The 17,364-nt window shown below is 35.3% G+C and overlaps 1 protein-coding gene across 4 annotated transcripts in view; it reads left to right on the top strand.

Moving 5' to 3' along the window:
- Window positions 1–17,364, top strand: part of TAF2 (TATA-box binding protein associated factor 2) — an 85,785-nt gene that overhangs the window by 58,821 nt on the left and 9,600 nt on the right. Inside the window, exons 22-27 of one of the 4 annotated variants that reach the window (XM_054246789.2) lie at window positions 1,933–2,042; window positions 10,459–10,688; window positions 12,493–12,648; window positions 13,138–13,243; window positions 15,227–15,350; window positions 15,681–15,807. In XM_054246789.2, the coding sequence (XP_054102764.1) occupies window positions 1,933–2,042; window positions 10,459–10,688; window positions 12,493–12,648; window positions 13,138–13,243; window positions 15,227–15,342 (718 nt within the window). In that variant the 3' untranslated portion in view covers window positions 15,343–15,350; window positions 15,681–15,807. Of the gene's footprint in view, window positions 1–1,932; window positions 2,043–10,458; window positions 10,689–12,492; window positions 12,649–13,137; window positions 13,244–15,226; window positions 15,351–15,680; window positions 15,808–17,364 lie in introns of those variants that run through there. The other 3 variants (XM_008983316.5, XM_054246790.2, XM_002759265.6) reach the window with 3 other exon arrangements.

Raw genomic sequence — 17,364 nt, forward strand, 5'->3', positions numbered from 1 at the left:
ACCCAGAAGTTCAAGGCTACAGTGATTTATGATTATGCCACTGCACATGGCACTCCAGCCTGGGCAACAGAGTAAGACTCCATCTTAAAAAAAGGTTTTTTTCAGCACTTTGGGAGCCTGAGGCAGGTAGATCACTTGAGGTCAGGAGTTTGAGAGCAGCCTGGCCAACATGGTGAAACCCCATCTCTACTAAAAGTACAAAAATTAAGTGTGGTGGCAGGTGCCTGTAATCTCAGCTACTCAGGAGGCTGAGGCAGGAGAATTGCTTGAACCCAGAAGGCAGAGATTGCAGTGAGGCGAGATTACGCCACTGTGCTCCAGCCTGGGCCACAGAGCGAGACTCCGGAGCTTCACCATGGTGGCCAGACTAGTCTAGAACTCCTGGCCTCAAGTTATCCACACCCTTGGGACTCTCAAAGTGCTTGGATTACAAGTCTGAGCCACTGCACTTGGCCAAAAAAAACCAAAAAAAACAAAACAATTTATTAGCAGGCCTTACTTGGCATTTGGAGTAATTTGAGTGACTTGGAAAGCAGTCAGACAGGTTAAAAGCATAACAACTTAAAATGCTCTGAAGAACAAACTTACTCACATTTTAAAATATATTATTTACCTATAATACTTACTGGCTCTTACAAATAGAGTATGAGGCTTCAAGGATAGGAATTGTGTTTATATATAAGGATGAAAATATGGATATGAAGTATCCATGAAGATTTATATCCCTGTTTATATTACCTCTCTGTGAATTGCACTCTATAATTACATTTCACTTGTATTCTCATAACCCTCTGTAGTCTTATTTCACACAGTCTTAAATTTCAAAGCACAAGAAGATGTTAACAGAATCTACATCTTTTAGTTTTATAGACATTAAATTGTCACCTAAAGGGGTTAAATTATTTACACCTACAATCTAGCAGTTTCACTTTTCCCCATCTCCTTCTCAATTACAAATCCAATTTGATGTCTTACTACCATCAATTAAATGTAAAAATTTTCTCAATTCACTTTCTTTAAAGTTTTGCTAACTTCCACAAGAATTACAACTCCATTTCTTTCTTCCTCACTTATATCCAAGCATTGCAGTTACTCTTAGTAATTTCTCAGACTTGGTCCTAGAGCTGGTTTTTATGCTTTCATTAAATGCTAGACTATTGCAGTAGGTTTCTTACTTTTTTCTTTTCTCTAGTCTTTTAATGGTGTCTTCCACTCATAGCAGTGGATGTTTTCTTTTCCAAATTTTGTTTTCATTTCATTGCCCTATTTTTCAGAAAACTTTAAACAGGTAACCTCTCATATGAGATGAAAACTCCCAATAGTGGAGTTTAAATGTTACCCTTTATTAGGATACTCTTCTCAATCTCAGAGTGTTTTAAGGAAAACTTTTTATAATCTTTGTATTTAAAAATGCTTCTGCACATTTCCATACTTTACAAATATACTATCATAATGACATATGTTCATTTTATTATCTAAAATAGACATTTTTATCTATATGTAGATTCTTTTTGCCCCATGTTAAGATTTTTATACTTACTGACCAGTCTTTGTACATATATCTAAGCAGAGTGAAATGTTCATTTTAGAAAGTGGGATGGGAAAGATTAGTTAGGATTATGTGGAGTCAGGGTTTAGAAGACCTCATCACACAGTAAGGGGATTTTAGAAAGACAAAATCCACCAGATTTTTATTTTAATTACCCTTTTATCCAAATCACCAGAGTGTTTTAGTGATAAAACAATTAATATTTAGGATGTAACATTATGTCTTTTGAAATTAAATAAACACGAAGCTGGATTTAAGACAGAAAGTGATAAAATAGGAAGGAAGAACTACAGATAATTTTTAACTGTTTTATGGTGTCTCCTACTCATAGCATCTGTCAGTAAATGGTCAGCAAAAGTTTGATTTTGTTTTTAATCTTTCAGGCATAAGATTCTAAATATGTTGACTAAGAACCCACCATTTACTAAGAACATGGAGTCTCCCTTGTGCAATGAAGCCCTGGTTGATCAACTTTGGAAACTTATGAATTCTGGTGAGAGAGCAGTGGTTTAAATTTTATTATTATTATTAGAATATTTTCATTTTACAACAGGTTTCAATTCAATGGCATTTAAGAACTAAAGTTAAAAGTTGAGTTTTTTTTTCTTTTAGGTAGACTATCACACCCTCACAGTGATGACTGTGGTAACCTCTATTAAGGATATACTCACTCACTTTACTCCATAGGGTGGTTGAGGAAACAGAAATTTTTTTTTATATGAAAGTGTCAAATGGTTAAGGTGCTATAAACATGAGCCTGCAAAGTATTATCATTATTTCAGAAAGTTACAGAGGTGAAAAATAAGTCTTCCCACCTCTTTCCCTGGCCATCTAGTGGCCTTTTCCAGAGGTAACCAATTTCTTGTGTCCCTTTCCAGAGGAGTCAGTGCATATAGAATAACATACAGACTGTATTTTTCAAAGTACTTATTGTTTTATACCGTGGAGATCATGATATCTCATTACAGTTTTTTTTATTTATTTTTATTTTTTTGAGAGAGAGTCTCTGTCGCCAGGCTGGAGTGCATTGGTGCAATCTCGGCTCATTGCAACCTCCACTTCCCAGGTTCAAGCAATTCTCCTGCCTCACCTTCCCAAGGACCTGTGATTACAGGCATTCACCACCATGCCTGGCTAATTTTTATATTTTTAGTAGAGACAGGGTTTCACCATGTTGGCCAGGCTGATCTCAAAATTCTGACCCCAGGTGATCCACCTGTCTTGGCCTCCCAAAGTGCTAGGATTGATTATAGGCATGAGCCACTGTGCCCGGTCTCATCACAGTTTTAATTTACATTACTTGAGTGAGGTCAAGAGGTAAGAAAACAGTGCTTAGGAGGGCTAGCTCTGGAACCATTTTGCTAAGAGTTGAATCTTAGCTCAGTTATTTACCTATTATGTGATTTGTCTAAGCTGTTTTTGTAAAATATAGGTAATAATACCTACTTTAAATAGAATTGAATGAGTTGACATTTGTAAAACGGTGTCTAGCTCATATTAAACACTCAAAAATGCTCTACTAGGATAATGATAGTTATCATTATGCTCCTCATATATTTGAGCTATCTGTATTTCTTTTTCCAAGTTATTCATATTCTTTGCTTTCTTTAATTGAATTATTGATTGTTTCCTGTTTATAAATGTGTACATTTAAAGAAAATTTGCCTTATGTCTGTGATAGGTTGAAACTGCAATAATGGTTTTGTTTTAACGATTCAATCAAAAGCTAGGCTGAAATGTGTTTTGCTTAAAGATAGCAAGAGTTGTTACAGATAGACAGTGGGAGAGCAGTAGTGCAATGACACAATCTTGGCTCACTACAACCTCCGTTCTGGCAATTCTCCTGCCTCAGCCTCCAGAGTAGCTGGGATTACAGGGGCCTACCACCATGTCCAGCTAATTTTTGTATTTTTAGTAGAGCTGGGTTTTCTCCATGTTGGCCAGGCTGGTCTTGAACTCCTGACCTCTGGTGATGTGCCACCTTGGACTCCCAAAATGTTGGGATTACAGGTATGAGCCACCATGGCCAGCCTATTCAAATACTTGAAAGGTTTGAGTATGTCACTTTATTTGCTCTCTATGATATTGGAAAATAACTTGTCCAGCTTATCTCATTAGTAGCTACTTCACTGACTCACAAATACCAAATTCTAATTCTTTTATTTTATTACTTAGCTCGCTAATATTGAGGTGTTAACTGGTTGTATAACTTCTGTTTTTCAGTTTCATGATAGTGCAATACCACCAAGTAAAGGCACCATAGTAGATATTTATGAAATATAATAAAATTGAGAATAGGATGGACTTTGTCCTCAAGGTCTTTAGAAAACAACACTTAAAACCAGTTTATGCTAAAATATTGCTAATTTTTTTCCTAATGTTTTCTTTAATCTCTGAAAGAATGATTGCTGCTTTTTACATAATGTTTTATATTTGCTACCTTTGGCTACCTTAAAAGATATTATTTCTGCTATTTAGAACCAGGGAATTAACACATAAGTTCATGAACTGGTAAAGGATCATTCAACAGTTCATATGTGGCACTAACTCTACTGTATCGAATATATTCTAAACTGGAATACATGATTCCTTGACCATGATAGGTTACAAATTTGAGGAAAGCACAGTGAAATATGAAGAATTCCTTTATTATTTTCTAAAGAAGATGTTTTAGACAAAATAAATGTGTGTTCAAAATTAATGAGACAGTTTTTGTAAAACATTTGAAGTCCATTGGAAGTTTTGATTATACAAATTGAAGCTGTGACTGATTTAGTAGTTAATTTTGATAGTGTGCAGTGTAGTATGGGTTTGCTTTGGTTTAAAATTCTTTGCCAATATCTAAATCAGTGAGATCAGTGAAGCTATAGTCATAAACAATTCATTACTCAGGTTTTCAGATTTATAAATAAATGGGAACAGCCTGAACAATGGAGTGGCATGAATAATTGGGAGGGTTAAAAAAAATGTTTTTGTAGAACATTGTACAATGGATAGGGAAGATGGACTAGAGAGAATTGTCATTTCCCTTCCAAACCTGAACCTTTGGGATCAATGAATGAATCTGGTCTGCGAAATCCTTTTTTGGTTTAATTTTTAAAAAAATTTAATGGTAAAAGTAATATAATCATGTTAGAGTTTATCTGAAAAAACTACAAGGAAAAGAAATATTACATATTTCTATTACATCATCACTATTAAGATTTGGGTATATTTGGCCTTTAGGAAAAAAAATTGTTTTATGTTACATAGTTATAGTTGAAATAAAAGTGTAAAATAGCATTTTATCATGAAAATTTTTCACATTGCTATATTATCTTCTTAATGGTTACCGTTTTAAGAACTGGTAATGAGGATTCATCATGCCAAAAGGAGCTACATCATCTACGTCCCGAAATCCGGTGGAACCCTGCCTGCTCCTCACTTTGGGGCTCCTGGGCTATCTAGTCACTTGAGATAAGCATTATCAGGAAAGCAAAAACTGGACAATGGAGGTGAAATTATATTCATTTATTTCTCTCTTTCTACAAAGTGGATTTCAGGTATATTGACTTTGCATAGTCACAAAATTTACTGAACCAATTTAAAATATAGGAGAGAATATCATGGTAGTTCAAAAGGATCATCTTAAAATCATCAGGTACTTTTGAAGAATCAGAAACTTTTCAGTATGAGAAATTGTGTTTAGATTTATAGAAACAAGATTTTAAAAATTGAAATCAATTTGAGAGTGAAACAGAATGATACTCATGACTTTTAAAAATTCATATGTTTTTCAGTTAATACTAGTACTCATTTTAGAAATATACTAGGGGAATTTGGAGCTGAGAGACAGTTACAGGAACTGAGAACTGCTGGTAGCTGCATCACTTTAGTGACCATGTGCCAGAGGGAAGGTTGTCAGACTTAAACTTGTTGAGATCTCAGAGCTGCCTAGTCTGCATGTTTCTTGGGGCGTAGTAACTCCACTTAGCCTTAAATTCTGGGAGGTACTCTAGTATCTTTCCAATTTTTTTTTGCTTTGTAAATATATACACACATTGACCTGTCTATGTGTATGTTCACTCATACACATATCAGATATCTTAACCCATTCTGTATGTAATTTTTCATATACATTTTTATCTTCAGCATTATGTTTTTAAAATTGTTAAAGCTTAAAAATGTAAAGAATAATGTAGTACATAATCACATACTTTCAGCTTGATTCATCAGTTAAAATTTTACCATTTACTTTACCTCCTTTTTCTTTATATTTATATCCTGTTTTTTTCTGAATCATTTGAAAATAAATGACAAGGATCTTTTACATGATATGAGCTTTGTCCATGGTTGCTTAAGATTCTTAAATAAATAGGTTTATTTTTTATTGAAAATATCTAATTTGCCAGGGCAGTCGTTTTTAAAGGTTTCACATATTCATTCACTGGTTTTTTTTCTAGAGCACTTTCCATTTGCCACTATGCTACGTTTTCTGTGTATTAACTAAGTATAATGGAAAGAGAGACATAGGTACAGATAAATTATAATATGAAGAATTATATTATTGCTAACTTAAAGAGAACAAACTCTTTGGGGAACCCAAAGAAAGGAGCCATGAACACTGTCTGGAATGCTTGAATGTTCGTGGAGAGGTAGCATTTGAGCTAGCTCTTGATGAATGGAAAGAAGTTTTCCAGCAGGATAAATACATTTTTAGGCAGTAGAATTATATATAAAAACCTCATGTTCTGCACATCAGTTTAACTCTGTAAGTTGAATGCACACATTGACAAAAAAAAAAAAAAAAACACCTTATGTTCTGAAGGAATGTTTAGAAAATAGTATTATCTGGAAAGATAGATCAGGATCTAAATGCTAAAGGCCTCAGGATTTTGGGTTTTATGCTTTGGGCAATGAGGAACAGATGTTGATAGAACCAGGCTTACTTCGGTTAGCTGTGTGGGGGATAGCTTTTTTCCACACTGAAAAAAACAGATTTTCCTTTTCCAAAGGAATATGTATCAAAATTCAGAACATACTTTTATAGATTGAAGTAAGATACAGAATTATAGGCCAAAACAACAGTAATTTTAAAATACATTAAAAAAATAAAAACCTAAGAATTGGAGATTTTTATTCATGCTTCATAGATTATTTAAGACATAAATACTTTTGGTGGTTTTGCCTAATCGAGTGACTTTTTTATTTCTGAAGAAACAGATCTTCATTGAGGAGATGGTATCTTTGACTATATCATCATGAAGGAAGTTTTAGCTGTTGCTTCCACACTGACCTTTAATGTATGGAACATTATTATGAGAATGATACAGACATTAATTGTTCAAGTCATTGAATGCTGTTTATTCACATCACAATTTTTAGTGTTTGGAAATTTATAACTACACTCAAGGGGGTAGAATGAGGGACAACTTCTAATTCAGTTTGGTAGGATTTGCCAGGTTTCAGAAAAGAAAATAAACAGTTTTGGTATTAACATCAGAAGATTTCAAAGTTCTGCCCCACCGTCTCTCTCTCCTGATACCTTCCCTCTTAGGAATGGAAATGGTGGAGGAAAATTAAAACATATTGATTCATTTGCATATGAAATTATATATGTATATATATACATACATATAAATAGAAGTGAATTTGCTATTTTTCTTTATTGTAAAATGGGCAGAACAGTCAGGACAATTATACCCAGTAGAAACTATTTCTGGCTTAACTGTGTACAAATTTCTAGCTTCAGCCATCAATAAGGAGTGCTGGGTTTATTCAGAAGTGTCCTGGAAACAGTGGCTTTCAAAGTGAATTTTCTTCTTAGCAGCTTTTTTAGTTGATCAGTTTTAAGAGCAGGTACTTTACAAAATGAAGAGATGAATTTTCAGTGGATCAGATTTACTACTTTGGTGGTGTTTGTCTTAGGGCACTTTCTGCTTTGAAAAAGATCATTAATATTGGGGTGGTGGTATTCTGATTCAGATAAACAGGGTTAGTCCCAGAGTATAACTGCTAATGAAGACAGGATGAATAATGCCACTTTTCCTGGGAGGAGAGACTAGTGACTGTCATTTTGTCATATGTGTTCTCATTGCCATAAGTGATGGGGAGAGGGGAGATAGCTGGAAGATTAAAGAAGGGTCTTCAAAATACTGTAACTGAAGGCAGAAATCAGAGGCTGTTTCAGGCCCTCTCTTTCTGATGGAACTGATTGACTTGGAATCATCGAATTTTAGACCTGGTGAGGGGAATCTTTAAAGATCATCTCAGTGAATTACTCTGGTCATCTTAGTTATAGCCCAGACAGCTGACTTGCCCAAGGTCACAGATCTAACAGGCAATTAATTAGAAGTGTTTTTTCTCCCATTCTGTCTCTCAGCTTAATTGAAATATACTAACGGGACAACTGTCTTAAGATTTCATTCCATAATTTTGAAATACAATGCAATTTTGGCTTTTATCTCTATTTCTTGCTCTCTTTTTGTAATTTTAACAAAAGTACTGCTATTCGTTTTTTAGCTCCCTCTGTAGTCCTCAATTTTAATATGTAGGTTCATTTTTAGAGGACAGAAAACACTTATATCAAGAATCTCCCTCAGGAGCAAAACAGTGATGTTCATATCTTTGTCCAAATTAAAGGTCTAGCAAAATCAAAAAGCCCACATAGAAATAAAAAGCAACTTAAATTACATTTGAGGGCATCAAGTGCACTTAGCAGCCTTTGCTGTGTTGCCTATCATCCTTGAACTGACTTTCAAAAACAAAATCAAAGCCGTGGCTCATCAAAATACACATACTCAATTTGTCTTTTTAAATTAATATTTATATTTTTTAAATGTTAAGGAATTCACAGTTGAATGACTCATTTTGAGATCATCTACAGCATATAAAAGTTCAGGCTGGTATTTGCAGGCAGTATTGATCTTCATGGTTTAGTTTTCTCCCAAACAGTAAATGTACTGTAAACTGTTCTGTTTTTGTTGTTGTTGTTTTAACTGATAAAATGCCTGAGATTCACTCCTTCTCCTGCTGTACCCATGGATAGATAGATACAGGGCCAGCTGCTCTGGGTGGCCAGACTCTTTATTGCTCAGGAGTTGAGACCCTCTAGCCTTTGCTAATAGAAGCCCCAGGAATCTGATAACCTCCTCTTTGTGGAACTTTTATATATGTAAAATGCTTTGAGGAAGAGAAATGAATGCCTACAAAATAATGCTACCTCAAGCTATTGAAGTGTCCACATATGCATATCCAGGAAGGGAAGATGCATTTCCAGTGTAAAATTCTTGCTTTTACTATGTAATGTTTTTTCCATTACTTGTTTCTTTGTCGCTCTTGCCTCTCTCCCAGTGTTGTATGTTACACAGCAACAAAATTGAAAATGTCTCAAGTAGGAATGATGAGAGCTATTTCACAGTATAGCATGCCAAGTGGCCTAGTACAGTGCACTCTCTAGTATGAAGGTGAATTTACAATTTTTCCCATTGCAGATTTACATATAATAGTTACCTGTTAGAGTATATCTGATGAGAATTACTGTTAGTTGATAATGTATTTACTAATACTAATATTTGTTGTCGAAAACCACAAAGTTTAATATTTATGATATCCAAATTTTTTTCCTTTTTGTTTCTCCTTTTTAAATATGGTACTCTTTTAAAAAAAACTACAGTTCTTGATAAAAATTCGGTATTTATGGGGCCTTCTTTCCTTCCTCCCTCCCGCCCTTTGTTTGTTTATTTTTTGAGATAGAGTCTCACTCTGTTGCCCAGGTTCTAGTGCAGTGGCGCATTCTTGGCTCACTGCAGCCTCCGCTCCCTAGATTCAAGCGATTCTCCTACCTCAGCCACCCAAGTAGCTGGGATTACAGTCTTATGTCACCACATCCAGCCAATTTTTGTTTTTTTGGTAGAGACAGGGCTTCGCCATGTTGCCCAGGTTGGTCTTGAACTTCAGAGCTCAAGCGATCTGCCCACCTAGGCATCCCACAATGCTGGGATTATAGGCATGAGCCACTGTGCCCGGCTGGGTTTATTTTTCTTATCAAGAAGAATGCCTGTATTTCTTCTGTTCACTTGTTTTATATCGTCAAGTCATTTAAAATTCTGATCATAGAGATTGTGTAACCCTAGCTTACAAATTTCATCTTTTCAGTCAATTTTATTTGATGACAATGTCTAGGGGAGTGCTCTACTGGGGAGAAAAGGAAGGGGATAAAGAACCCTGATATCAGTGTGCTCTGATCTGTCATTGCAATGGGGTAAGGTATGACTTGAGACAAAAACTCCTATTTCGGAGATGAAAAAACTGAGACTCAGAGAAATGGAGAGTACTTGCTTCTACTGTCTCAACTAGTTGAAACTGAACTTTCTCCCAGGCAGTTATTTTCTGGTCCAGTCCACATCTGCTGCCCATTGCCATGCTTGTAATTTGCTTATTTCCGTTATTTAAAAATCATAAATAAGTTCTTACTAGAGTAACACAAATGTAAAGGTGCTTAGCAAAATATTTTCCTCCTTTACAGTAAGTCCAATAGAAGTTGTATGGTTTCTTATTATATTTCAAACCTGAAAGTAGTAAGTTCTAGAGATCAGAAAATTTGTTTCCATGATAGTGTATGCAAAGGCTTATGGAGGCTGTCTTCCTAACAGACTGTTAATGAAGAGAATCAGACAAGGTGAAGAGAGAATGCATGAATGTGGAATAATTACTGAGGAGAAAGAATAAAAAGGAAGATTTAAGGTTTAAAAAAATACAGTTTTTGGAATGTAAGATTTTTGTTACTGTCTGGTATTCACTTTGTAAGATGAAAGGTGTCATAAAGGTTTTTCCAGTTATAAAGTTCTCTTTGTTGCACAGGTTCTGGGACAGTTAAAATGTATGAATCAATGTGCATATTGACTTGTTTCTGTATTGTTTACTTTAAGGTACTTCACATGACTGGAGGTTACGGTGTGGTGCTGTGGACTTGTACTTCACACTCTTTGGCCTCAGTAGACCTTCCTGTTTACCCTTGCCAGAGCTTGGATTGGTTCTTAATCTAAAGGAAAAAAAAGCCGTCTTGAATCCTACCATAATTCCAGAGGCAGTAGCAGGCAACCAGGAAGCTGCAAATAATCCGAGCAGTCACCCACAGCTAGTTGGATTTCAGAACCCTGTAAGAATCACGTGTATTACAGAAAATATAGTTTCATTAATACAGAGCCATCTAGAGAAGAGAATTGTTTCATGTGAACTAGTGAATTTTATAGCCAGTAACAGTTTTCTTTTGTCCTCTTAAAACATGCTAGGTGACATTTGTTTAGCACTATGCAAATTATAAAATGCTACTGACAGCTATATAATTGCACATACAAGTGATGTCCTCCTGATTTTTTTATTCCTACTGTGATAACCTAATGTTTTTTGTACTTGAGTATAGAATTTCTTCTCTGAGTAACAAAAGATACAAATGAATATTTTATCTTTCGTTTGTTTTTCTTGAGACAGAGTTCCACTCGCCCACGCTGGAGTGCAATGGCGCAATCTCAGCTCACTGCAACTTCTGCCTCCCGGGTTCAAGCGATTCTCTTGCCTCAGCCTCCTGAGTAGCTGGGATTACAGGTGTCTGCCACCACGCCTGGCTAATTTTTTTTTCTTTTCTTTTTTGTTTTTTCGAGACAGAGTCTCACTCTATCACCAGGCCTGGAGTGCAGTGGCATGACCTTGGCTCACTGCAACCTCCACCTCCCGGGTTTAAGCAATTCTGCCTCAGCCTCCTGAGTAGCTGGGACTACAGGTGCGCGCCACCATGCCCAGCTAATTTTTTGTATTTTTGGTAGAGATGGGGTTTCACCATGTTGGCCAGGCTGGTCTCAAACACCTGACCTCAGGTGATCCACACACCTCAACCTCCCAAAGTGTTAGGATTAAAGGCATGAGCCACCATGCCCAGCTGAATATTTAACCTATTACATAGTAACCCATCTTGTCCCATATATGTTAATGGCAAGCCATGTGAACACAGAGGCCTTGTCTTTTTAAAATTGTCACTCTGTGTAATACCTACCACAGTTCTAAACATATGATAAATGCCTGATAAATGCTTGTTGAATGGAATAAATAACCGAATGGATGAATGATCAGGTAAATGAATAATCTGCTGATTTGGGAGGAGACTATGTGTTGCATTTAAAAACGTTATATATCTACATATATGTTTGCTTGCCTTTAGAGAAGCTTTTATTTCTACCTTTGTATTGTAAAATTACCAGACATTTTGTAGAAAGACTTATGGGAAACATGTTAATCATTATTTTACGGTAATTTAAGGAAATTTTTCCTGAATTTCTTTTTTATTGATAACAAAATGTCTCCAGTACTTCAGGCTTCATTTTTCACCAATATTTAGACCAGATTACTTGCCTGGCAATTCCCTACTGGTGTTTTGACACTTTAAAATGCAGATTCTCTCTATGCTAGTTAGTAATAGTTCATTTAAAAATGTTTACTCACCTAAATTTTCTGAAGTATCATCATACTTATTTGTTGTCAATTTAAAGTATGTCCTCAGGTTTGGGTTATGAAGAAATAAGACGAATACTTAAATAGAATAAAAAGAGTCTCATTAAAGAGATCTTTCAGATCTACATATTTATAAATCTGTGAAAATGAATATATTTATAATTCTTGCTCACATATGTTAATTTATCCACATTCACACTGCAGACTAAGAGGAGAAAATGGCACCAGAGGACATTTTCTTTTAAAGCTCCAAAAGTTCACTTAAAAAGTGAACTCCCTTCTCCCCGCAAAAAGACCAGCAGACAAGAAAAGGTTAAATTTCTTGTAAGCCCATTGCTAATAATTTCTAGCCACTGGGCCTGCTCTAATCTGCATGGTTGCTACAGCTATTAGTTTTCAGCTATAATATGAGCTACTCGTCTTCAGAAATCTAATTTTGATCTTGAATATTGCCGCAGGAAGATGATCACCTTGCCAAGGAAGCATCATGTAATATATCAGCTCATCAGCAGGGAGTGAAGAGGAAGTCTGATACACCACTGGGGTCCCCACTAGAACCTGGTCAAATACTGGAGAAGAATGAGGATAGCAGTAAAGTCAAACTCAAAATCAGAGTAAGAAATACAGGTTAAACCTGTATTAACAGTGTAGGATATTCACCTTCTTGTAAATCTTTTGAATACTTGCAGTGGTTTTTCCTTAGCAGGAACACATGGAACAGACTGCATTATAAAACTCAAATGTCCTTCTGAGACATTCAAACCAATTATTTAACTTATATTATCACATAATTCTTCTCTATTTGGGGGAGGAACTATGTGTGTACGTTCCACTGCAACTCACTACTTTTTCCCCGCAAAATAGAAGTAGATTTTAGTTACTATTACATTTCCAGTAATTTCTAATCAGCTTCTTTTGGAGGCTGGACCACATAATCTTTTCTTTCTCTTAGTATCTTTGAAGAAAGAAACTACTTTTATTTTAAGATTATATGGGGGTACATCCTATGGCCTCTCTGCTGCTTTTCCTAAGAGCTAAGATCCAAACATAACATGATATAATGGTTCTTTTATTCCTCTGTTTTATGTGTATGTGTGTTTTAGTTTTCAAATTCTCAAGATGAGGAGGAGATTGATATGGATACCGTTCATGACAGCCAGGCCTTCATTTCCCATCATTTGAACATGCTTGAAAGGCCGTCAACTCCAGGTAAGATTAGTATTCTGCAACGATTGAGGAGATGGAGGCATTTACTGTTCCCAGTATTCTAATGTATGCTGCTTTATTTTCAAATGAACAACTATAAAGTTTAAAATTAGCCAGTTTAAAATATTATATCAGGTTATAACATAAATTGGCAAAATAATAAATAGAAAAAATACTTTCTTTTGGTTGTTTTATTTTGGTCCTTTTTAAATACCATACTTCTGAATTTGCTTATGTAAAATCCATCATTCAGATTCTTTCTAGTAGCTCCAATTTCTTTTTTGATCCTGTATGTTTACTTGCACTTGTATTTTAAATGTGGTAGACTTGACTTCAGAATAAAATTCTGGATTTGGTGTCTTTTTAATCATTCAACCGTAGTTACATTAATCTTTTTAATTCCAGTTAATGCTGCCTGTAGCACCACTTATCTTTCTGCCTGCCTATTCCATATAATATTGTCATGGGCTTTTTCATAGGTCATTCAAAGCACATCATGTTTTCTTTTGAAAATACTACCTAAGACAACATAGAGTCAATATATTAAAATTTACCTTGTCATTTTCTTGTTGATAGGCGTTAGGTTCTTTTTCATTTTTATATATTGTAAGTAATTCTGTACTTTATTTCTTTGTTAAATTATGTTTCTTGGATAAATTTCCCAAAATGTATTATTGGTAAAAAGATTAATGTTAGCTATGTCGTGAGATACTTGTCTTTAGATTTTCATAGCTCTTAATACATATTGCCATGTTTTTTGAAGAGATTATACCCATTTATATTACAAGCTTTTTCTAATTTTTAAGGAATAAAGCCTTTGATGAAAGTTATGACATATAGTAATAAAACAAATATCCATGAACCTGCCACCCAAATTCACATGTACAATATACATCATGCACGGATGTTTCCTATATGCTTCTTCCCTGGTCCTGTTCTCCTGCCTTTCCACTACAAGTAACTACTATATTGCATTTCCTTTTTTTTTTCCCCTTAGTTTCATTCTGTTGCTTTTCTTTATAGTGCTCCACGTAGGTATGTGATCCTATATGTTTAGTTGTACTTTTTTTTTTGAAGCTTTTAAGAACTGGTATAACATGACTTGCTTTTTTTCACTCAGCATTATGTTTCTAAAATTCTTACTGATATATAAGTTGTAATTCATTAATTTTCATTTATGATCATCTGTCATAGCACGTCATCAGTGTAATAGTTCAGAACTTTCAGAGTAACTGTAAAATATCTCAGTTTACTGTTTTTTTGTTTTTATTTTTGTTTTTCAAGATAAAGTCTTGCTCTGTCACCCAGGCTGGAGTACAGTGAACTGCAGCCTTTGCCTCTGAGGTTCAAGCGGTTCTCCTGCCTCAGCCTCCTGAGGAGCTGGGACTACAGGCGTATGCCACCACATCCAGCTTATTTTTAGTAGAAACGAGGTTTCACCATGTTGGCCAGGCTGGTCTCGAACTCCTGACCTCAAGTGATTTGCCTGCCTCAGTCTACCAAAGTGATTTGCCTGCCTCGGCCTCCCAAAGTGCAGGAATTAATAGGTGTGAGCCACCGAACCTGGCTAGTTTTACTTTTTAATGCATTTCTTCTGTTATAGGTATGACTGTCTTTTTTTTATGGGTAATGTTTCTGTTTTTTTTAATTTGAAAATCCTTTTCATCGCCCTTGGTGGCTGTATTTTAGGGTTTTACATTTGAATGAGATGTTTTTCTCTTTTGTTTTTAACATGTTACATTTGCGCTAAAGACCTTATTACTCCTGTTGCTTCGATATAGAGTTTCACATAAATAATAAAAAATATGAAATGGTTCTTGCCCCAGAATACAGGGTTTCATTTATATGTTCAGCAAGTCATTCAAGCTTATTGTCTCTGTTGAATGTTTAATCTACTCAGACTTAAGTTTATAGGAACCATGATGAAGCATTAAATTAAATGAGATTTTTAATAATTTTAAAATAGCTTTTTTTTTTCTTCTAAAGTCACAGAGTCTCACTGTGTGGCCCAGGCTAGATTGCAGTGGCATGAACATAGCTCACTGCAGCCACGAACTCTTGGGCTCAGGAGATCCTCCCACCTCAGCCTCCTAATTAGCTAGGACCACAGGTACATGCCACCATACCTAGCTGATTTTATTTTATTTTTATTTTTATTGATTGATTAATTGTAGTAGAGATGTGGTTTCAGTATGATGGCTAGGCTGTTCTTGAACTCCTGGCCTCAAGTGATCCTCCCTCCTCCTCCTCCTTTTCCCAAAGCATTGAGATTAAAGGCTTGAGCCACTGTACCCAGCTAGTATTCTTTCTATTGTTAGAATTTTACTGTGGATAAACTGCTTCTGTCTTTAAGACTGGGTTATAAAAACCTGTCAGCCTTTCTTTTCTTTTGAGAAACAAATAAATCCCTCTGTTTTCTTGTTTGGCATTTTCATTTTAGGGCTCTCAAAGTATCGGCCAGCTAGCTCCCGATCTGCTTTAATACCCCAGCACTCAGCAGGCTGTGACAGCACACCCACCACAAAACCCCAGTGGAGTTTGGAACTTGCACGAAAGGGAACAGGTAAAATTAATTCAGAATTAATATTATATTGCTCAAGAACAAATCTATAAATGTAATAGAGTTACTTCATCAACTTTAAAAAATCCTTTAAAAATACAGATCTTAGGACTTGGCTTTTCTTGCAATACATTGAGTTTCTGTTATCTAACTTTAAAGACAATTTTAAAATAGACTTTTATTTTTCAAAAGTAATGAACTCCTATTATAGAAAACTGGGAAGTAACAGAAAAATAGGTGAGAAAAAAAATTATCCCCATATGCTATTTAAAGATAATTTAAAAGATAATGCCATTTAATTATAATGAATATTTTGCTCTTTGCCATGCTTTTTCTTTTCTTTGAGACAGAATTTAGCTCTTGTTACCCAGACTGGAGTGCAATGGCGCGATCTCGGCTCACCGCAACCTCTGCCTCCTGGGTTCAGGCAATTCTCCTGCCTCAGCCTCCTGAGTAGCTGGGATTACAGACACGCGCCACCATGCCCAGATAATTTGTATTTTTTTAGTAGAGATGGGGTTTCACCATGTTGACCAGGATGGTCTCGATCTCTTGACCTCGTGATCCACCCGCCTCAGCCTCCCAAAGTGCTGGGATTACAGGCTTGAGCCACCGTGCCCGGCCTGCCATGCTTTTTCTAAGAATATTATGACAAATGCCAGCTTCAGTAGAAACCATCTAATTTGTACCTTTATAAAAAAGATATAAAGACATAAAATAAAAAATCAACCACTTATCCTACCCCCATGTATATAATTGGTAATTCATTCAAGAAGACTTGAAGCTATATTCTTTTATATTATTTCACAGTGATTGGGCTTACATGTATGAAAAGTGATTTCATTCAGATGTGCTTGTTACCCGTTCTACTGTTTCACATTGTTTTCTGCTTGTTCTGTTTCATCACTTAAAAAGAGAAGATTATAATCCAAATGAAATGGAAACATTTGATGATGATGAACTACCATGAAACAAAGATTTAGTCCTGAAATGCTGAAGGAACAGGGAGTGAAAAACAAGATACATAAACAAAATCATTTTTAAAGAATAGTTTTTCCAGAAGTAGACAGACTTTAAAATCTGTTAACTTTTGATTATATTCCAGCTGATGGATTTTGATTATATAAAAGATGTTTTTATCTGATATTTTAAAGAGTGCTGTGTATTGCTTTGAGGAGCTTACAGATCAACTATTATTAATAGGGGACTTCAAACAAAAGCAGCACCTTAACCTGTTTTGATGTTGAGACCTCAGATTGTTGATTGCTTATTGTTCTTTGTGTGTTCTCTGCATTTATTGGAATAGATTCACCCAAAATATATTTCAGAAGGAAATTAGCTGGGGACTTTAGCATTTACTTTGATGAGTGAGTTTTGATAATTCTTGGCCCTTGCTGATTTTTTATATTCTCTTTTGTTTTTGGTTTTGGTATAATTTTGCTTTATTATCATTATGCTTATTGAAATTTTACTAAATGTAAAGAATTTTCTACATTTTAAAAAATTATAAAGCTTAGAGAATTTTAAACTCCTGTATGTAGTTTGAGGATGATGCTTCTGCTTG

The sequence above is a fragment of the Callithrix jacchus genome, chromosome 16 (genome assembly GCF_049354715.1).
Source record: "Callithrix jacchus isolate 240 chromosome 16, calJac240_pri, whole genome shotgun sequence".
NCBI classification, from domain to species: domain Eukaryota; kingdom Metazoa; phylum Chordata; class Mammalia; order Primates; family Cebidae; genus Callithrix; species Callithrix jacchus.